Raw genomic sequence first — 23,886 nt, 5'->3', positions numbered from 1 at the left:
CTTATTTTACTTGGGCAATGACCAGGAATTTCAACTATGTAACTTGCAAAGTATGGTTTTCTTGCTGATTATTGAAATGAGGCATCTAGGAAGTTTTTATCTGCTTCATATTTGCAGTGATGTCGAGCTGCACTGACGGGCCACAATGTGAAATAGCAAGCATTTAGCCCTAGAGCCCTCCACTGGGTAATCTTTAAGGAGGTAGATCAATCATTTAAACTTTTCATGAGGAAGGTTAGACAGTGCATTAGCTCATCAAGTCAGGCCAAATAGCCCATCAATGTTGAAGTCTTCAGGGTAATGCATTCTCATGGAAAAATTCACACTTTATTGGTCAAAAATAAATGTCACCTTAGTATTGTGATATAGAATGTTATTTGTCGGATATTGGGGGTAATTTTCAGCTTCACCACCTGGGTGGTTACCTGGCCAAAGGGGTCAAGCCGGTTCAACAATAGATGGGTGATCCACTCTGCTAGGTTACTGCCCAGGTGACAGCATCGAAAATGTTCCCCCTTGTGTTTTAATGTCTTTGAAATGATGTTGTGACAGAATAACTTTACTCAGGCTGATAGATTTTGATAAATTGTTTAGCTTCTCTGCTGTAAAATGCTAATTAAATGTGCGTAGTGTCTGACATTACATCCCATTTGAACCACGTTCTGACCTTACATTGGATTCAGTGAAAAGAAGATAAGAAGTAGGAGCAGGAGTAGGCCATTCTGCACCTCAAGCCTGCTCTGCCATTCATAACATCATGTCTGATCTTCTACCTCAGCTACACCTTCCTGCAATATCCCCCTATCCCTTGATTCCCTTACACAACTGGACATCGGTCATGTTGTACAAAAATGTAACCCTGATCAATAGAGGCAATAGCAGGTGAATCTTCGTATCTGCCAAGCCAAGCTTGAGAAACTGAACTCATTTGAATGTTGAAAAATAATCCCATGCAAGGTTGTGTTTTATTGCTAGCCACCATTGCCAAGTTTGAGTTTCAGGTTGCCTGTAATTGGTTTGCTGCATTTTCATCAATTCTCAATCAGAGTGCAACATCATAACCTGGGAAAGCAGACATTTTCATCTTGCTGCCATTGAATCCTGCCTCTTCTGGCTATCCATTGAGCAGCATGAGTGGAGAAACCCCTGACTCCGTCTGCCTTGCTCTTTTAGCTGGAGGATATTTGTGGTGTAGTTTGACTTGCTTGGAGGAGAAAAATGGGGAGAAACATTTGCTGCATTGCAAAAGGTTAAAATTTATGGAAACCATCAGAAACCATTTCTGACTTTTGTTGAGGCATTCTCACAAAAAGTATATTTTGAAGAAATTTGTAGAAAAACTGCATTAGTTTACTTTCCTGTTAAAAATGTTCTTTCTCACAGAAATCCATTAAAAAAAATCAGTCTTTTTTTTGCTGAAGTGCTTCATATTGTCTGCAATATATAAACACAAAATATTGTTTAAGCTGTTCGAGGATCAGTCTATTTAAGTGGAAGGGTATTGACATTAAAACCTGTGACAGGTTGAATAAAAAAAAATGAAAAGTTTACTGTAGCTGAATGGGTTGACCTGGAACTTGTGGAAATGTTTTCAAGCTGCACCTCAGCACCTTGGGCCAACAAAATGGCCTTTAAGCTTGAGCGAGCTCTTTCCAGCACAGAGCTCTAATTTTCATCTTTTCAAACTGTTTTCTACCACTTGGAGTAAAATTAGTATTGACAAGGATAGAATTTGTCTCCTGAAGGAGAATAGCCTGCCCATGTGTAAGTGCTAATGCAACATTTGTCTGTCGGTAACTTTACACTTTACACTGCTTCCCTGCCATACCTAATACACCAAAAGCAAACTGCTCTCTGTGAAATGTTATTGTGTCTGAAGTGCTAGCAATTTGAGGTGAAATCATTTCTATTTTTGCCATCCCTCACACAACAAGGATACTTGTGTGATTGTTTGCTGTTGATATATAATTAGTCTCTCCAAACATTTAATCCACAAGTAATGGTGATTTTCATTTAAGCAGTACACTACAATCAAGCAGCGATGTATTTCACTGTGGAAAAATGCTCTGGGTATTCTTTACAGTAATTTAGTAGCTGAGTTGTGAAATGGAGTATTTGTAACCTATTATTATGCACCACTCACAAAGTGCAAGTGGATGAAAATTGATCCTGTAAGTTGAAAGAGGGATAAGTGTTGTGCCCTTATTGATCGTTGTACAGTTTTTTTTTCCACTTGGTAATTTGTTGATTTCATTCTTGCCCTGTTTTAAGGCAGCATACAGAAAGTGGGAAAACAGTTTTCAAAGGCTGGTCCAATTTTTGTTGAGTGTTACATTTAGGTCCCTTGCTGCGATGTCACTATAGTTAACACTTGTTTTAAAATGTTCAACTATTAGATTAAAGCTTTTATGAGGAAAGATTGCAAGTGAAGTGGTTTGCAATGAAAAATTTCATGAAATTTACTATGGTGCGATGTGAAGTCCAAACATGAACAGTCTTAATTGGTGCTCCATAGTGTGCAATTCAGATTACTCCCATTTTTATGAAGCTAATATAAAGTATATTAAAAATCACTTAGACTTCTGTGTTTGTTTATTAATTTAATGGTAATTTTTAAAAAATATCATCCAGCTAAAAAGACATGTCCCCTACATGAAAATAAAACACCAATAAATGATTGTTTACCACCTTATGTTATTGCTTTTCATTTAAAGGGAAAAATGTTTGGCACACCACATTAGTTAACTTTTAAGACTGGGCACGTCAGAAAAGTTCAGTGCCACACCTGCTTCAGATTGGCTCAGATGTTATAAAATCATAGAATATATTCAGTAAACAAACCACAAATAAAGCAGTGAGAAATGTACCAATCAACGTGCAGAAGGTGGGAATGAAAACTAACAAGCTGCAATTTCAAAATTATTCCAATCAAAAGTAAGGAGCTTGGAGCTTGTAGAACATGTCAGTCCTGTTTCTTTTTGTCTTTCATGGGATGTGCATGTTGCTGGCAAGCCACATTTATTATCCTTGAGAAGGTTGTGGGTGAGTTGCTGCCTTGAACCGGTGCAGTCTGTGTGGTAAAGGTACTCCCACAGTGCCATTAGTTAGGGAATTCCAGAGACAATTATGTGTCAAGGGTTGAGAAGCCTAATCGATCATCCTTAATGGGACACTGGAATTGTCCCCAAAAACATAGTTTTGTGTTCTTTTTCAGATTTTTTATGGGAGCAGGACAAGGTCCTCTGGACCTCACAAAAATTCCCTGATCACTGCTGACCCTTCCTTGTACCATCAACTAATGGAAACAAATTTTCTTTGTCTACCTTATCTAAGCCTGTCATAATCTCATACACCTCTATCAAATCTCCCCTCAAAATCCTTTGCTGCAAGGACAGCAATCCCAGCTTCTTCAACCTAGCTTTGTAGCTAAAATCCTTCATCCCTGGAACCATTTTGGTAAATCTCCTTTGCATCTTCTCGAGGACCCTCACATCCTTCCTAAAATGTGGTGACCAGAGCTGGGCGCAATACTCCAGTTGTGGTCTAACCACAGCTTTATAAACATTCAGCATAACTTCCCTGATTTTGTATTCAATACTGTTATTTATGAAGCTTAAGATCCCATATGCTGTGCTAATTACTCTCTCATATGTCCTGCTACCTTCAAAAGATCTGTGCACATGAACTTCAAGGTCCCTCTGTCCCCTGCACATTCTTTATTACTGTGCCATTTAAGTCTATATTGCCTCTCCCTATCCCTTCTGCCAAAAGGTATCACCTCACATTTCTCTGTATTAAATTCCATCTGCCACTTGTCTGCCCATTCTGCTGGGTTATCCAAGTCCTTTTGAAGTCGATTTGTATCTTCCTCATTGCTTGCCATACCTCCAAGTTTGGTATCATTGACAAATTTTGAAATTTTATTCTGTATTCCAATATTCAAGTCTCTTATATATATCAAAAAAAGCAGTGGACTAGCACTGGCCCTTGGGGAAGACTGCTGCCTACCATCTTTCAGTTTGAAAACCAACCATTTACCATGATTTTCTGTCCTTAAGGCAATTTTTTTAAATCCAAGCTGGCACTGACACTGACCCTCCTATTCCAGTAGCCTCAATTTTGTTAACCAGCCTCTTATGCAGTACTTTACCAAATACTTTCTTAAAATCCATGTAAACAACATCCATAGCATTCCCTTCACCAAACTTCTCTGTTACTTCATCAAAAAATTAACCTAGATTATCCAAGCACGATCTACCTTTTACTGTGCTCACTTTCCTTAATTAACTGAAATCTCTCCAAGTGCCTGTAAGCTTTTTCCCTGATTATTGTTTCGAAAACCTTACATACCAATGTTGTTAAACTGACCAGCCTTTAGTTACACCCTTTCTTGAATTAGCTTGTCACATTTGCCACTCTCCAATCTGGCACCTCCCCCGTACCTAGTGAACATCGGAAGATCTATGGCAACCTTTTCCACTATCTCTACTCCCACTCCCTTAGCAACTTGGAATGCAAGCCATCCGGACCAAGCGACTTATCCACACTAAGCATAACCAGCCTTTCTAGTACATCCTGCCTCTCATTTTTCACCCCATCCATTACCTCTACCACCTCTGCTTCTACCAATATTTTGTCAACATCCTCTTCCTTAGTAAACACCAATACAAAAGTACTCATTAAATATTCTAGCCTTGCCTTGCACCTCTAAGCATATATCCCTCTCTATCCCTAATAGGCCCTACCCATGCCTCTTACTACCCGCTTACTAATTACATACTGGTAGAAGATTTTTGGGTTCCCTTTTATGTTAACTGCCATTCTATTCTCAAATTCTCTCTTTGCCAGTTTTATTTTTCTTTTCACTTCTCTTAACTTATTGTATGTGGCATGGTTCTAGTTTGAAGAATTTACCTGACATGCATCATAATGCTCTTTTTTTTTGGTTCATCATATTCTCTATCTCCCTCATCATCAAAGGAGCCCTGGTTTTGGTTCACCTGCCTTTCCCTCTTGTTGGAATGTACCTAGCCTGTACCTGAAACATCTCCTGAAAGATTACCCATTGTTGTGTTACCATTTTTCTTGTCAGCCTTTGCTTCCATTTTACCCTGACTGGATCTCCTCTGATCCCATTGAAGTTTGCCCTCTTCCAATTTTTTTTTTTTAGAGATACAGCACTGAAACAGGCCCTTGAAGTTCTACTTTAGATTGATCCTTGCTCTTCTCCATTACTAATCTGAATCTTATGATAGGATGATCATGATGAGTCCGAGAGGAATTTCCCAGTTTTTATTTCTTAAATTGGTTGAAGTTTTTTTTAACCTCTGCCAGTAGATTGTGTGACTGGTAGAGAGGCAGGTGGAGTTGATTTTAAACTCTACTTGTTCCTTTAAAGCAGTGAGTAAGATCTCAATAACTGAAAGAACAGAGGCAGTGTGAGCAGTGGAGGATATGTTTGGTAGTGTTAATCTTGGTTGTTTGCCTTGAAAAATCCAGAAATGTCTTCAGCAGTTTGCTGATATTAGTTCAAAATGACATCATCATTGTAGCAGCTTTCATAATGTGCATCAATCAATGCTTTCATCGTATGAACCTCATGTTAACATACCCAGCAGTTATACCCGTAGGTTTCAACTTCCAAAATGATCCTACTGGTAAATTAATTTTGCCTCAGCTCTTGTACTTATCAGTAGACTGATAATTGATACAAGATTAAGTTTATTGCACAAAGAAACTCTTATATTAACAAGGATCATAAAGTTTCATGTTTGATCCCTGCTCTGTGCGGAGATAGCAGAACTGAGTCAGGACGGCAGTAGAGTGTTAGAATTGCCTCTGCTTTCTTGGGTTAGGGAGGGGAAAGTTGGCAGTGTTCTTGCTCCTTAATCACTCTCAGCAATCCCTGTGGACGTGGACATGTGGTAATCAAATGAGGACAAGACTGTCCCGCTCAGCTTCAGTACATTGAAGGGTGCCTGTTGCCTACAGAACTATGCTCAATGTGGTGTTTTTTGTTTTAATCAGTCCTCAAAAATTAGATTCCATAAATAAAATTTAACACTATGAGATCTTTTCCGGATTCTCAATGTAGGCAATTGAGTGCATAAAATGGGAAATTGGTGCTGGTACAGAATACTAATTTAAGATTGGATTTAATAAGATTGTGCTTGGAATCTCCGCATTTGGTCGAATGGCGGCTGTGCCTGACCAAGGTATGTTTGTCGCAGTCAAAATATTTCTGCCTCCATTTCTGCTGCTGCTCATCAGTTTTCCTGAATTGCAACCAATTGGGGAATGCATTGAGGTAAATGGGTTGAGAACAACAGGAGGTTGGAAAAAAATATTGGCAGCTACTTATTGATACGACTAAAATTATGGAAAATATTCATGTTTAGATTATGAGCCTGGGGAATAAAATTAAAGTATGCAATCCACACTTTCATTTCTCATGAAAAAAGAGGTGTTCCAATGAAATGTTATTTTTGCTTTTAAGAGTGGATTGCTTTCAGTGTATTTGTTAAGTTCTGATGAGGATTGGCACAAGTGCAAATAGTATTCCTCACATGAGCTTTCAGCTATCTTCAGAAATGAACTTGTCATCATCTTTATACTCGCTGAATTAGGATTGATGTATTAAGTTCATGGAGCTGCCTCTGCCACAGATAACTGCTGCTTCTATCATTGAGCCATGCTGCTCTTTTAATTTTTTGACTTTTGCAAGCACATAAATACGTTTTGAAATTTTCTATATGGAAATGATGAGAGTAAGCATGGTACTGCTGAAAATGTTGTGAAGCATACACTGTGCAGAGCTCAGGCACTTGTCTAGTCCACCTCGGTAAACCTATGTGCTGATTAACAAGGTAGCAACCATGAAACAGGTTGCAGGAGTCTTATAAGAATTCATCATAATGCTCCAAACCTGTGAGTTTATGTGACATGCACTCATTTTCCTAATATATTTTCTCTATGAATCACAGGATGAAGTTTATGGAGAGACAGAGGCTATTTCTGGCCTACTGGTAGTTGCCGTGTTCCCTCATCTGCCAAAAGGTGCTGCAGTGGAGTGGCATGTCATTGCACTAACTGATGATCCCTTTGAGAGGAAATCCTTCATCATAAATAAGAAGTTCGATGGTTATGTAATTGACTGTGAGGTGGTCACGTCAAGTTCGCTGTCAAGTACTGCTATCTCATTGACTATAAGTCTTCTGATGCCATCAGTGACTTCTTTAGATCTAAAGAGTACTCTGCAAGAACTATCTGCTGTATTCCAGCAAGCAATGGATAAACTCCCTCAAGATGTTACCCAGCTTCCTCTGTGCTTCAGAGCTTTCTATTGTGAAGACACCATAGATCCCAGCTTCGTGCAAAGAGGTAAGACTGTCTCATTGCTGTAAGTTATAGTTTAGTTAGAAATATGTAACTATCATGCTACAACATTGAACTATTGACTTTGAGACAAGATTTCAAATCCCAGGGTTCACTGACATTTTTGGATGACCTTTTCCAAAAGTGAAGGCCGCAGTTAATATTCAGATCATCGTCATGGCCTCACCCTTTCCTATCTCTGTAATCTCGTCCATCCTTAACTCCCTCCTAAACTGTCCTTTTATTTAACTCTGGCTTCTTGCGCATCCCTTCATTCCTTTCGCCTCACTATTGTCGGTCCGCCGTACCTTCAGCCGCCTACACTCCATGTTCTGGAATTCCCTTCCTAAACCCTCTGCCTCTCCAAATCCTTTTCATTGTTTAAGAGCCTTCTTAAAACCCACCTCTGATTTTAAGTCACTCCTTCTAGCATACCCTTCATTGGCTTTGCGTCTATTTATTTGACCATGCATCTATGAGGTGCCTTAGGATGGTTTTCTGGTTAAGAGTGCTATATAGGCGCAAGTTGTTCCTGTAATAAGTAAGGGAAGGAAATTGAGTTCCCCATGGCTCAAGTATACCTTCTGGATAGCGCATTGATCACATCAATGACGACATCTGAACTGGAATATTTTGTTTTTCTATCTTGTGGACAGTGACTTGGATACAGTAGAAAGATGAAAGTGACATCTTTACTTTTTTTTAAAGTTCAAGTGACATGCTGCATAATTGTTGTAAATATGCATATCTTTAGCTGCTGGGTATCTTAATCTAATGCTGAATTTGCACCTTTATGCAGAGTTATATGATCTTTAAATCTGTGAGATTGTTGTATTAATATAAACAAATTTAATTTACTGCTTAGCTACATGGTGTAGAGAAGACACAGCTGTGGATTTTAAACAAGTATTTTTATGGTACTATAGATTGAAAACCTATCCACAAATGTTACTTGGCATGTTCATTACCTGAGATTTAGTAATTCTTCAGTGCAAAAATAGTGTCATGGTAGCATCATATTTCCAAGTCTTGTAGCTACAGTTGGTGGGAAGATAACAAGTAGTGTTGCACCAGTGATGGAACTTGGTTTGGCCAAATAGGGTGGGGGAGGGGGCGGTGTCGTAATCAAAAATTTGCCGACTTGACTGGGAGGGGACCAAGCTGACAGATGGGGAATGCAGACTTATCTCACTGGAAGGCTGAGCAGGGAGCTGCATAGATTTGAAGGCTGAACCCAGAGGTCGAAGATGAGTGGCAGAGGTCCCTTGGAGCAAAATGGAGGCAGTCCTCCAAAGCTGCATTGCCTGACTTTAAAATGATTGGGGGAGGGGGTCATGACCCCCAGTTGCTTCAACTGCTGGGTTACTCAGAGATCAGCCTCAAGTTTTCTCTTTCACCAATTTCTGACCAACAAATTGTTGTGGTTTTAGATGAAAAGTATTTTGGATATCATGTTGAGTATTTAGGTTTACTAAATGCCTCTTTGTTTTAATATAGCATCGCTCATACCTCAATGTCCCAAAGTATTTTCCTCAATTTTGAAGTGCATCCCAGTAACAAGCTTGTGAAATTTCAGTCAAGCTGGCATGAAGTCACAAAATTAGTCCAGATGTACAAGGCCCTTTAACACTTTTGATTTCATCCATCTAAAATACCAGCCCTACCATCTTCCCATTACAGCATCTAGCTGTTTCTTAAATAAGTTCAGTAATCCTGGCCTCGGCCACACTTACTGGCAACCAATTCCAGTTGTTGTTCTCTCTATATGATAAGTAAAGGAATTGGTAATGTAGAAAATAGTATTGACCCTAAAGCTCATGACGGCGTGTAATTGGTACTATATTATGACCAGTTACTCCCCTCACCAAAACTGGATGAAAGAGAAAGGCCCACTGATCCATCTAACCTGTCCCATAAAGTTGTGCTGGTCTATGTGTCACCACACAGAGACTCCCTACCCACCTGGAACCATTCCACAAGCCCACTGTTCTCTAGGAAAAGAAGAACTGCGAACATCCATCTCAGTTTGAGATAAATGGTGCATATAAACACAATCTAATCCCTTCATTTTATAAGCCTCAGTAAAATCACCCAAGTTGACTGATCCTCCTCTGCATTCTTTCCAAAGCCTCAATATTCCCCAACGTGTGAGGAGACCAAAAACATAACATAAGAAATAGGAGCAGGAGTAGGCCATTTGGCTGCTGTGCCATTCAATAAGATGGCTGATCTTCTACCTCAATTCCACCTTCCTGCACTATCCCCTTATCCCTTAATTTGCTTAGTACCCAAAAATCTGTCAACCTCCGCCTTGAATATACTCAATGACTGAGCATCCACAGCTCTCTGGGGTAGAGAATTCCAAAGATTCACAACTCTGTGAGTGAAGAAATTTCTCCTCATCTCGGTCCTGAATGGCCAACCCCTTAGTCTGAGTCTGTGGCCCGGTGTTCTAAATTCCCCAGCCAGGGGAAACATTTTCTCAGCAACTACCCTGTCAAGCCCCTTAACAGTTTTATGTTTCAATTTGATCACTTCTTATTCTTCTAAACTCCAGAGAATATTTAGATTTTTTAGATTTAGAGATACAGCACTGAAACAGGCCCTTCGGCCCACCGAGTCTATGCCGACCATTAACCACCCATTTATACTAATCCTACACTAATCCCATATTCGTACCACATCCTCACCTGTTCCTATATTCCCCTACCACCTACCTATACTAGTGACAATTTATAAAGGTCAATTCACCTATCAACCTTCAAGTCTTTTCGGCTGTGGGAGGAAACCGGAGCACCCAGAGAAAACCCACGCAGACACAGGGAGAACTTGCAAACTCCACACAAGCAGTACCCAGAATTGAACCCGGGTCGCTGGAGCTGTGAGGCTGTGGTGCTAACCACTGCGCCACTGTGCCGCCCTTGCGCCAGTCTATTCATTCTCTCCTGATCGTATGATCCCCTCATCCCAGGAACCAGTCTAATGAACCTTCATTGCTCTCTGTCTAGGGCAAGTATATCCTTCCTTAGGTAAGGAGTCTGAAACTCTACACAGTACTCCAGGTGTGGCCTTACCAATGCCCTGTATAATTGTAGGAAGACTTCTTTACTCTGATACATCAATCCCTTTGTAACAAAAGCTAATGTACCATTTGCCTTCCTTATTGCTTGCTGTCCCTTAATGTTAACTTTCTGTGATTCATGTACAGGGCCACCCAGGTCCTTCAGAATGCAAACATTTCCCAGTCTCTCACCATTCAAAAAATACTCTTTTTTAATTTTTCCTGCCAAAGTGGATAACTTCACACTGCAGCACATTGTATTCCATCTACCATGTTGTTGCCAACTCGCCCAACCTGTCTTTATTCCTCAGCAGCCACTTTGTGTCCTCCTCACTGTTTACTTTCCTACCTAACTCTGTATCATCAACAAACTTGGATACGTTACACTCAGTCCCTTCATCTAAGTAATTAATATAGATTATAAGTAGCAGAGGCCCAAGTACTGATCCTTGCAGTACCCTGCTTGTTACAGCCTGCCAACCTGTTTGTTCCTGCTCTCTGTTTTCTGTCCACTAACCAATCCTCAATCCATCTTAATATATTATCCTCAATCCCATGAGTCCTAATTTTATGTAATAACCTGTTGTGTGGCACCTTATCGAACTTTTTTTGAAAATCCAGTAATGCTACAGCCACGGGTTCCCCCTTATCCATCTTATCCTCAAAAAGCTAATAGATTTGTCAAACATGATTTCCCTTTCTTAAATCTGTGTTGACTCTGCTTAATTTTATTATGATTTTCTAAGTACCCTGTTACCATGCTCCTAATAATAGATTTCAGCATTTACCTACTGCTGATGTTAGGCTAACTGGTCAATAATTCTCCGTTTTCTCTCCTCCTCCTTTCTGAAATAACGGGGTTATTTTTGATACCTTCCAATCCTTGGAAACTGTTCTAGAATCTAAGGAATTTGGAAAGATCAAAGCCAATGCATCCACGATATCTGCAGTACCTCTGCTAAAACCCTAGGGTGGAGGTTGCCAGGTCCAGGAGATTTGTCGCTACTTCGTCCCATTAATTTCTCCTGTACAATATCTTTACTTATACTGATTTCTTTACATTCCTCATTCTCGCTGGACTCTTGTTTCCCTATTATTTCCCGAATGTTTTTTGTATCTTCTACCGTGAAGACATAAAGTCTGTGAAGCAACTGGACACATTATTTCAACTGAGGCCTAACCAAGCTCTTGAACAAAATGGTATATTTTTGTTTTGTAGTGAGCTGTCAGGTGACTACAATCTAGAACCCGATTTGCTTTAGCTATGGCTTCCTGATTACACCGTTATGAAAGTGCTTCCATTTTTAAAAAAGATATTTTGTTTTTTTGAGGACTTGTGTTAAAACTGAAAAGATTCCATGGATGTGTTTTTTTGACCAAGTTCACCGAAAGGACACTTGGGATGTTGTTTGAAAGTCACCTGTGCTGGAAGTCAAGTGCTTTGGGCTCACTAAACGACAGAACCCTTGATGACCTGGGGGAAAATGGTTACAGAGAAGCCACATGTCAAGGTTAATGGCAGTCAGGAGGTCGACTCTCTGTTTGGGGTTTGAATATTGTTTTCAGTTGAGTTGAGGTGTGAACTGTTTGAAGTTGGTGTTTTCCTGCCAATGAAAAAGGAAACCACCCAGCTCACCTCCTACTCTACCTCTTTGAAGAAATCCTGCAAAGATCCAATGTGGGAGAGCTAAAATCCCTCCTGAGAAGTTGAAAAAATATCCTGAGATTCAAGTGTGTGCAGACGGAAAACCCTGATGCCACATTTCTCCTGGAAAGCCTACTAGAAAAATTCCCGACATCTCCAGAAAGAACTGCTTCTGAAATTATCCCAGTGGCCCATCTCCGTCTCCCCGGATGCCAGACCAAAAAAGGGACAACTGACATCCTTCCATAACTTCTCTTTTATTTTCTTCAAGAATTAGCAAGTCTTTGGCCAAATAATTTTTTGTCTTTTTTTTGTATCAGACCTCTGCAGAGAGAATTTCTGTATTTTTTTCCAGTGTGTGTGAGAGTGTAATTGGGGAATTTTAAAAAGGGAACTGTCATATTTCAATCTGTGTGTTAATGCTTTGCTTCGTTCCTGGTTAAGTCTTGTGTTATAATAAACTGATAATTTTGTTCTTTATTAAAGAAACCTGGTTGGTGTATTTTATTCTGGGATTAAAAAAAGTGTATGATTGGCTGCAGCGGTAACCGGGTAAATATTTAAATATATGTTGTGACCTGTGGAGAAGTGGAACTAGAAAAGACGGTGCATCCCCCCCCCCCCCACCCCCCACCTCGGTTTTAACAACACCCAGATCTCTCTTTTACCACTGGCCTCAATTCAATTCCCTTTGTTCATGATGCTATCAATCATACTTAATAAACTGTTGCATTGTAACTTAATATCAACTTATTCAATGAACTCACTTTCTGTTTAACTTTTAAGTGCCTTGGGATGTTTTACTACATTAAAGGCTCTATATAAACGCAAGTTGTTGTACTTTATATAATTACTTCTAATTTTGTTAAGCTATGTGATATGGACAGGCTGGAAGGAGGATTAGAGTGGGAGGAAGCTAGTGTGGAATATAAACAGCAGCATAGAACATCTGGGCCAATTAACCTATATCTGTATGGCAGAATGGATGTAATTCTAAGTAAAAGCATGGCAGAATAGTCATATAAAAGAATATAACAATAGTGCACAAATAAGGTGAATTCCTGTTATTATTGCTCTTAGTTTGTCACGCAACAAGATGCCTGACTGAACTTGTACGTTGCATATCCTTCCTCATACAATTATTTCAGATTTATTTGCAATAAAATCACTCAAAAATATTGGGCCACTCTTTTGTGGTAAATGCTGTTGCAATTTTGTTAAAATTCTGATTATATCAGCCATTTTGGAGCCAGCTGCAAAAACTTGCAATCTGAGCAGTGTGATAAAATTCCGTTAAAAGGTACATATACACAATATTGTACAAAATTTGATAGGTGGTAGGGAAATATAGGGACAGGTGGGGATGTGGTAGGAATATGGAATTAGTGTAGGATTAGTATAAATGGGTGGTTGATGGTCGGCACAGACACGGTGGGCCGATGGGCCTGTTTCAGTGCTGTATCTCTAACTAACTAACTAACTAACTATGACTGAGAACTATGGATTAAAAATGACATTTTTTAAAAAAGGACTGTCAAATTTGTTCACAAGGGCTTGTACTTCAATGTGAAGAGCTTTAGTAGATGAAAGATGGGATACACTCTATTGTCTGCTGTATTTTAGAAAATCATCAGCACTATGATTTTTTTTTAAGGAATCTGCGTCATGATTCTGCAATGATAGTCTGTGGGCAGGGGGAACAATCTGTGCAAATGCATTCGATAATGATATTCAAAACCACCTGGTAAAAGAATCCTCTTAAGGAAGCTGCATACAGACAAGGTTGATATTAAGACTTAATAGTCGAGCTGCTTTGTTTTATTTTTCTGCAAATGAATCTCATGGGCTCTCCCAAGGTTTGAAATAAAAACAGAGCTTTCTATCAGCAGATTTTAAAAAACAGTTTCATTTTATAAATGCTAGCAGAACTGCTGTATGTATCCCAACAATTCTATTTCAGTTTTTTATTTGTTTTATAAATAGTGTGATGCCAAAAGGCTGTACAGAACAAGCTAGGTCAGTTATTCTTCATTCTGGTTCCTAAATTCACACTGGTCTTTCTGTAGAACCATTCTGGTAATTGCTGCCTCCACAGAAGATAGTTTACAGATGTTCCTTCAGTAATTTGTATGACATTACCACAGTGCTGTTGCAGCATGGTAAATTATATAATTCATCAGCCTGGGATGTCATCTACCATCGTTAAATGTTCATTTAATACTATGTTGCAGTTCACTTAGGATTATTTGTGAATCAGTTCAATTACACTATAGGTTAAAGGTCTGGCGCATTCAAAATCAATTCCATTCCCTGGGTTGACACAAATTGCAATTTTAAGTTCTATATAGTCAAATTTCAGTTAAAATATCAACGATGATTTTATCCCACTATCATTTATATCACATTCCCAGATATCTTCATTAATGTATTATCGCAAAAACCTATTCACTTGACCATTGTACTACGAGCAAGATCCTGCAAAGTTATAACTCTCGTCTTTGACCCTCTTTTAAGAAAAAAGGCAAATGTATATTTTTGTGATGTAAATGTACAGTTTGTTACAAGGTACTTACAGAGGGTATATTGGGTTATTAAGTACACTGTACACACATTGGGAACAGCATGCTGTTTCTGGAGGGGGGGGGGGGGGGGTCGCAATATCCGGACAAGGATAATTAGGTTTTGCTTTGTTCACAAGGGAATCAAGGATCTTGCAAATTTAGTGATGGACCTTATAGGGTAAGAGAATTGCCCTTTGACGAGCACTAGGAGTGGATGGTTAGTGTATGCTCTGTTCTGACTTTCTTGGGGGTGTATATCTATGTGGGAAGTGGCTCGTCATGTGGGCTTTCTGAAATGGACTCCGGACTGCTTGGTATTTCCGAGTTCCAGACAGTGTGTATACATCACATTTTCTATATGTCCCACAGATGTTCCACCACATTTTTGTTGTGAGATGGGTTGTACTTCAACATAATGGGGAGCGTTCTCTTACAGATAGCAACAACAGTGGCATTGGATTGCATACTGCAGAGCAGGGGTCCTCTTCAAAAGGGATAGACTGAATGGACTCGAATCTGCAGGGAATGTGAGGCTGGTTGATTCTGTGATCTCTTGTATGTCATGCAGAAGGCTGAATGAGGGGCAAGGTCAGAACATATGCAGCAATGTACCTCTCTGACTCTTTCAGACAGCTCCTCCAGCATTTGTCCCGCAGAGAGGGGTGAAATTTGTAGATCATTTGCAGAATGCTGCATGTTCAATGTATCGGTCCTCAAGCATTCTGTTGCATGTAGTGGTTGTGAGAGTTTCCTTCCATTTCTTTAAGGGTTTCTATGCTGATTTTGATTTGGAAGTAAACATAGACAGAAGATGGAGATGTGTTGCAGGAATACCAGAATCAGGGAATATAGTTGTGGTTCCAGGAGGGGATGGCTCATTTGGGAGTTTTTCAAGCATGACTGGGTCCTAGAGTTGTTTAATTTGATAACTTAGTGAGGTCAGTTGTTGCAACAGCATAATCTGATTTTCTGTTGTGGAGTTGACCTAGCCTAGTGATGCTTTTGTCAGAGAAAGTTCAGAACTTAACCTTGGGAAATATCTCTGAAAGTTCCCCAGTGAGCCAGATTTGAAAAAAAGCCAATAAGGCCCGAGCTATTTTCATCGGGACACAGATCTCTTTCCAGAAAGACAGTTATAATGAGGTGTTTCTGTGCCTTTGTCAGCCTTTTTGGGGTTGTGAAGCAGAGGCAATGCAAGGGGTTGCTATGAGGTGCAGGACTCTTTGACCAGGCAAGTATTGTGAGGCAGCCAATCTCTGAGCATTGTGCTGCCCAATAGTAGTGCCTGATGTTGGCATAGCTGAACCTGTCTTAATGTTTTGGACCTGCAGTTGTTTGCAATACTGAATTTAGGCACCAGCATCAGGAGTGGAATGGTCATCTAATGAGGGTGAACTGGAGACTGAGTTTTTTTGCCTGATAGGGCAGCTTTTGATTTGGCTTAAGTGTGACTGCTTGAGGACGAAATCGTTGATTCTGAAGTGTATTTGCAGTTTATTTCAGTACGGCCAGTCCTATGCTCCTGGATAAGTAAGTTGCTACACTTTAGCGCATCTAGTTCTTCATGAGCTTGGTGGACTCTGAAAAGATAAGGTGGGTTTCCTTTGGCACTCCTGTGTCAACTTGCCCCTTTTTGAAGTGAGCGAGCAATTTATTCTGTTTTGCTGGAGTACTTAGATTCTTGACTGATCAGGAAACCGAATTTGAGTGCAGCCGTAATTGGAGTTTGGACTACTGTGTTTTGTCAACTGCTGCTGGATCTGCCATGCTCTGAGCCACATGGACACAGTATTAGCTTGCCTTTAACTCATGTTTACTGTTGCACAGGAACATTGGAAAGGGAAAACTACTTTGGAAAATCCACTCCAAGTCACAATTTTCTTGCCTTCATTCCTTTTGCACCATAAGCTCACTGTGGGACAGTCTGTGAGCTATCTCATCAGACTTGATCGCAAATCCATTACGATGCATCATTACAAAGCATGCTACTTTTTCACCAGAAAGAACTACCCAATGACTATTACCAAGATAGAAGCCATAGGTTTGGAGTTAATTTTCAAAGCGATATTCAGCATTTGCTACATTATCTCAGTACTAACTTTGAAGTTGGGTGCATCTGAATGTGGAACCTGTCATGATCAGCTGCAAAGAATAATAAGAAGAAAAGATTTGCTTTACATCTAATGAAGTACTTTTGAAGTGTCGTATCTGTTGCAATATAAAATGATTGCTTTGGACTTGTTGCCAGTCACTCAATAAAGTCACAGTTTAGACCCTTGAAAATGTTGATTGTTTTTGTTCAGTTGTTTAGTTTGCGACTTTGTATGCAACTGTTTGAAAACCTGAGGCTGTCTGGTCATCTTGTGCTGGCTACAACTGTCCATGCTGCACTGAACTGGCTGGAACTCCTTATGGATGGGGAGAAGTTGGAGGTAGGGCTGCTCTCTGTCTTTACATGTCTGTCACAGAAATCAGCGTGTGCCCCTGTACAGGAAGTTACATGTACCAGAAGAGCAGAACTCAATGTTGCTGAGAGGCTTCATCATGAGAATAGATAAGTCTGTAATGTGGATGGAAACAGCGTGAACTTGCCATTGGCTGAAGCTTGCTGCTGAACAGAAAAATTGGAGAGGGAATACTCCAGGCCATTAGCAACATTGGTCTGATGGTGATGCACATCAGTCCCACTCCCTTAGTGTTGCATGCAATTCAGGACTTAAGGTATTGGCAATTTGTAACAAATTTCATTGACAATATTATTGCCTGTACTCTGCTATGCAGTTATGATTTTTGATCAACACATTGTAGGTTTAAATAGGGTAACAATGTGTCCATCTCCTTTACTGCATTTGTGACATATAGCTCTTTGTTCTATTGTTCTACCTAAGTAAACCCATGTCATTGTGTTCTGAATATATCACTTTCTTTGGAAATTCATTTTCCCTTTTACACCAGAGAGCAGTCTGCTACTAAGTCTGAAGAACCTACTTTTCAAATTGTTTTCTTGTCAACTTTGTTTTTCACCTCACCATCCTAACACTAGCATTTAGGCACCCTGATTCTGATCTCAGCTGTTCATAGAAGCAAGCCCTAATATTGATGACTATTTGTTTCTTTTCCCCTCTCCGTACTAATGCGGCTGAAAACGGAAGCTTTGCAGTGTGGTGGATCACAGATCGATGTCCATAGCTCCCTCAGCCACTGAACCATCCCCTCCAGTTGTTTTCTTTCTTGACATTCTTCCGGTCGAGAATCTGTGTAGACCTTTTAAGAGAAGACTTGATAAAAGATCAATATTTTCTCTCACAGTTTCTGTTTCATTGTACCTTTTCCCTGGCGCTGTACTGAATACTAATTTTACGGCCTAAGGCAACATAGTACTAAGTGAGTAATGCATGTATAAAAACAAACACATTCAGCAGTATCTCATTACTGTAATTTCTCTGTATTAGGAGTGCACTGATATGTGCCATAAATTAATATGTTTTATATTGCAAAGATTTACATTGCCTGCTGTGGATTAGTCATGCATTATGCTACATTCTTCAGTCTTGGGAATTGTCCCAAACTATAGTAAAAACAAGCCAGTTGTACACTAAGTAATATAGGGTAAATAGAAAGCAGCTGTCAAAAATACAGCATCAAAGGCAAATCAAACCTTTGGGTGGCCCTGTTGGCACAGCTGGGTAGTGCATTAATGCTCCATGCCACACTGTGGTAAGAGGCAAATTCTTTGCGTGGTTCCTTTAATGGTAAGTTTTTGATCTTTGGGCATTTCTGGGGTAAATGCCAAGCAGTACTTCCTTAAGGAAAGTGACAAACATCAGAAAATGGATCCGGACACTTGACACTCTTCTGTACCTCTTTTTAAGCTGTTAATTTTCCTCTCCAAACACCTTGAATGTGTTTTCGCCGCCCAAATCCTTGCCCGCCCTTCCCAGAATGTCATGTTTGAATCACTCCAATCAGGTTTCTGCCCCTGCTACAGTACCAAAACAGTTCTTATCAAAGTCACAAATGACATCCTGCGTGACTATGACAAAGGGAAACTTTCTTGCATCATCCTTCTCGACTTGTCTTCAGTCTTTGACACAGTTGACCACACCATCCACCTCCAGCACCTCTCTACTGTCGTCCAGCTGGGTGGGACTGCTCTCACCCGGTTCTATTCTTATCTATCCAATCGTAGCCAGAGAATCACTTGCAATTGCTTCTCTTCCTGCTCCCACACCACTACCTCTGGTGTTCCCCAAGGATCTATCTTTGACACCCCCCCACCTCCTATTTCTCCTCGACATGCTGCCCTCGCTGACATTATCCAAAAGCACAGCATTAGTTTTCACATGTACACTGATAACACCTACCTCTGCCTCACTGCCACTTCTATGGATTCCTCCACTATTGCTAAATTATCAGACTGCCTATCTGACATCCAGTACTGGATGAGCAGAAGCTTCCTCCAATTAAATATTGGAAAGACCGAAGCCGTTGTTTTTGGTCACCACTTCAAACTCCGTTCCCTAGCTACCGACTGCATCCCTGTCCCAGCAACAGTCTGATATTGAACCAGTCTGTACACAACCTTGGTGTCACATTTGATCCCCAGATGAGCTTCCAACCACATATTCACACCATCACTAAGACCTCCTATTTCCATCTCCGTACCATTGCTTAACTTCGAACCTGTCTCATCCCATCTGCTGTTGACCATGAGAAATCTTTGCATATTGCCATGGGATCTTTAACGGCCCCTTGAAGCAGCAGGTTAGGAATATAGAGCTGGAGCTTGACCTCAAGTTTGCAACTCCAAAGATGTATTACTGCTTTCACACTGCAGTGAAGTGTCACCTTAGATTACTTAGTCAAATCTTGGAGTGGGATTTGACCTCTCAACCTGCCGAGTCAGAGAGTTGCACATGAATGCTCACAATTGAATGAAGCTGAAACTTATTTTGCATGATGTGGATTTTACCTCAATTGTGTTATTATAAAGAGTCTGTATATATTGATTTTTTTTAATTCTGAGAAAGTGCAGGCATCCAAATTGCTATGTATACTTCATAACTTTGTTGTAGAACTAGTTTAAATTCCTCTGACACATTGGATTTTCAAATATTTGTAAAGAAAAATTTCAACATCACAGCCTGCAGATAAATGGTAGCAACTACATCTTACCTGCAAATTGTAGAAACTATTCAATTCTTGCTCCGCACATTAACATTTATTCATTTTTTTCCTCATGTTTGGAATCCAATAAGCCACCAAAATTGTAACTTGTTCCATGTCAATTTATTAAATATACGCGTCTGGAAATTTGGCCATTTGTGCAGTTTCTTCAGGGTTTCCACAGATCTTCTTCCAAGGTTTTGGCAGGAATTTGAAAAGCACCCGTAGAACTTCTGTTCCACACTTTTTGGTGAGCTATATGGATCAGGCAGGCCTCAGATTTGATCCTGGTCACTGCTTAGTATTGGTGGCGGGAGGATGGGATTGGGCTCAGATGTCTTTAAAGTCGAACAATTTGCCAGCACTTACTATCCAGCCTTATTTGTGAAGAATAGCCATCTGACCGCATTGCTTGGAGTCAGATGTGTGACATAGACATGTTATAAAGCAAATATTACATTCCCTACTTCTGTTATATTTAATGGAAATCATCCTGTGTCTTTACGTATTTGATATTTTTGGACACAGCTGGCTTAATCCTCTGAGTGGTCCTCATCAATGTGAAGCTTTTGCTGATCTCCAGTTAGGCATCATCATGAAAACCAAAAGAGTTACGTTTAAGATGACACATTTAACACTGTTTCGGCAGAAAATGATTAAGTGCAGTACAGCTGTCAAGAAAGTGGATTGAGGTTTATAAAGCTCTTGGATCAGAATTCGCTGAAAAAAATAACTGCGTCTGAATGACACATGTCGTTATTAATGCGCAAATTGGCCAGCAACTTGTGGCAATGAAGAGATGCCCCATAAAATTCAACTCGCCACAAGATGCTGGCCAATTTGCACCACTGCGCCATTAGCTTTGTGAAAACAGTGTCTCACTTGTACCACCTCCATGAGTTTCATAAACTTGCTGCATTTCTAGATTAATTGTTGGTTAAACTCATCACAGGAAGTTAAATTCAGCAATTAATAGCATAAGCACTCTTTTAATAGACTGATAATTGTCAATGGCTGCCAATCAAACTCTGGTCCAAAAAGTGAGCAATTAAAATTGGAGTCTCCTTCCTTTCATGTCGTGAATTGTTTTTGGAGATTTTAAAAATGTCAATTTAAAAAAAAATAGCTTCTTACTTTTCCTTTGGTCTCTTCTCTTCCCCTCTTAAGAACATAACAAATAGGAACAGGAGTAGGCCATTCGGCCCCTCGAGCCTACTCTACAATTGAATTAGATCATGGCTGATCTGATTGTGGCCTTAACTCCACTTTCCTACCTGTCCCCCATAACCCTGGACTCCCTCATAGATCAAAAATCTGTCTAACTCAGCTTTGAATATATTCAATGGCTGAGCCTCCACTGCTTTCTGGGGAAGAGAATTCCAAAGATTAACAGCCCTCTGAGAGAAGAAATTCCTCCTTATCTCTGTCTTAAAAGGGAAACCCCTTATTTTGAAACTGTGCCCCTTAGTTCTAGATTCCCCCACAAGAGGAAACATCCTCTCAGCACCTACCCTGTCAAGCCCCCTCAGAATCTTATATGTTTCAATAAGATCACCTCTCTTGCTTCTAAACCCCAATGATTATAGGCCCTACCTTTCCTTGTAAGACAACCCCTTTATCCCAGAAATCATCCTAGTGAACCTTCTCTGAACTGCTTCCAATCCAAGTATATCCCTCCGTAAGTAAGGAGGCCAAAACTGTACAGAATACTCTCGGTATGGTCTCACCAATGCCCTGTACAGCTGTAGCAAGACTTCACTACTTTTATACTCCATTCCCCTTGCAATAAAGACCAACATTCCACTTGCCTTCCCAATTACTTGCTGGAGCTGCGTGCTGACTTTTTGTGATTCTTCATTCCGTCTTTCTTTCTCCAACTTTTTGGGCAGGATTTTCCATTTGGAGTTGAGAACAAATGCAGGGCCCAAACCCGCACCACCCGACAGCGATATTTGCAGGATTGGCCAATTAGTGGCTAGAAGGTGGGCTCACCATCCAAGTAACGATGACAGGTGGGCTCTTAAAGCTGGAAGGCCAATAGGATGCCTTCCAGCACTGAAGGAGCTGCAGCTTGCCACTGCAGGTAAGGGAGAGAGAAGATGCCTTGATATTGAGGCACCCTCCCAGCACGTCTTACAAAACTGTAGAAAAGAAATTGCCACAGCTGCAGGATCACCATTGTGGAGGGGGCACCCCTACACAAGGCGGCCTTTGGCCATAGATGTGGCCAGGTAGGTATGGCAGCTGCAGGGGGGATGGGAGGGGGAGATGGGTGTCAAAGTGATCCTGGAGCGCTACCCCTCAGACAGCTATCGGGAAGCTGCCTCCAGACAGTTGCCATGCTCCCAACATTGTGGGGGGCCTGCAAGATGACTGAAAAATTCCAGTAAGCCTCTATCTATGGCCTTAATTAGGCTCCTAATTGAGTTAACAAGCTTCCCGCCCAATCCGGCCTCCAGGAAAATGACTGGGAGTCGGAAATGTGGTGGGGAGCCAGCATGTCCGCCAGTGTCAGGAAATTGCGCACTTGCCCACCTTCGTTCCTGCCCCCATATAGACACCAAAATTCTGCCCAATTTCTCTTTCTGTACTTGTTTTAAATTGAATTCACCCATTCTAATTCACTTTCCTCTTAGTCCTTCCTCTATTTATTTCTCAATCCTTAAATCCCAGTGCTTAAGGAGATGCACTGTGGATCCCATCATTCACCAAAGTCCCAGATGGTCCATTGCCCTTGGTGTGCTGTTACCAGTTTGCACTTCAACTATCCTACAGGACAAAACCTTTTTGAGCTGAAAGGTGTGGGAAAATGTCTAACTAACTAGGCATAATCAATAATCAAGCCTGGTGTTGTGCACCAGCAAATTCCAGACCATTAACAGAATTTTCATTCATGGAGTGTGGGAGTTAATACATATGAATTAGGAGCAAGAGTAGGCCACTCGGCCCCTCAAGCCTGCTCCGCCACTCAACAAGATCATGGCTGATCCGATTGTAACCTCAACTCCACATTCCCACCTACCCCGATAACTTTTCACCCCCTTGCTTATCAAGAATCTATCTACCTCTGCCTTAACAATATTCAGACTCTGCTTCCACCGCCTTTTGAGGAAGAGAGTTCCAAAGACTCTCAATCCTCAGAGAGAAAAAAATTCTCATCCCTGTCTTAAATGGGCAACCCCATATTTCTAAACAGTGACCCCTAGTTCTAGATTCTCCCACAAGAGGAAACATCCTTTCCACATCCACCCTGTCAAGACCCTTCAGAATCCTATATGTTTCTATCAAGTCGCCTCTTACTCTTCTAAACTCCAGCGGATACAAGCCTAGCCTGCCCAACCTTTCCTCATAAGACAACCCACCTATTCCAGGTATTAGTCCAGTAAACCTTCCCTGAACTGCTTCGAACGCATCTACTTCCTTCCTTAAATAAGGAGACCAATTCTGTACACAGTATTCCAGATGTGGTCTCACCAATGCTCTGTATAACTGAAGCATAACCTTCCTACTTTTGTATTCAATTCCCCTCGCAATAAACAATAACATTCTATTAGCTTTCCTAATTATGTGCTGTGTCTGCATAATAACCTTTTGCGATTCACGCATTAGGACACCCAGATCCCTCTGCAGCTCAGAGCTCTGCAATCTCTCACCATTTAGATAATATGCTTCTCTTTATTCTTCCTGCCAAAACGGACAATTTAACATTTTCCTACATTATGCTCCATTTGTCAATCTTTGCTCACTCATTTAACCTATCTATATTCATTATGGGTGGCACAGTGGCGCAGTGGTTAGCACCGCAGCCTCACAGCTCCAGCGACCCGGGTTCAATTTTGGGTATTGCCTGTGTGGAGTTTGCAAGTTCTCCCTGTGTCTGCGTGGGTTTCCTCCGGGTGCTCCGGTTTCCTCCCACATGCCAAAGACTTGCAGGTTGATAGGTAAATTGGCCATTATAAATTGCCCCTAGTATAGGTAGGTGGTAGGGGAATATAGGGACAGGTGGGGATGTGGTAGGAATATGGAATTAGTGTAGGATTAGTATAAATAGGTGGTCGATGTTCGGCACAGACTTGGTG

General features: G+C 40.7%; 1 protein-coding gene across 5 annotated transcripts in view; it reads left to right on the top strand.

The window, feature by feature from the left end:
• dph6 (diphthamine biosynthesis 6) overlaps positions 1-23,886 on the top strand; it is a 391,285-nt gene that overhangs the window by 340,390 nt on the left and 27,009 nt on the right. For 4 of the 5 annotated variants that reach the window (XR_010975725.1, XM_068039383.1, XM_068039384.1 and 1 more), the window contains one exon: positions 6,984-7,380. Coding sequence is in view for 4 of the 5 variants with exons in the window: in XM_068039383.1 (XP_067895484.1) it covers positions 6,984-7,380 (397 nt within the window). In the remaining variant the exon portion in view is untranslated. Of the gene's footprint in view, positions 1-6,983; positions 7,381-16,944; positions 17,015-23,886 lie in introns of those variants that run through there. The other variant, XM_068039386.1, reaches the window with a different exon arrangement.

The sequence above is a fragment of the Heterodontus francisci genome, chromosome 9, assembly GCF_036365525.1.
Source record: "Heterodontus francisci isolate sHetFra1 chromosome 9, sHetFra1.hap1, whole genome shotgun sequence".
In the NCBI taxonomy this organism is placed as follows: Eukaryota; Metazoa; Chordata; class Chondrichthyes; order Heterodontiformes; family Heterodontidae; genus Heterodontus; species Heterodontus francisci.
The sequence above is the reverse complement of the archived record's forward strand: the minus strand, read 5'-3'. Positions and strand labels throughout refer to the sequence as shown.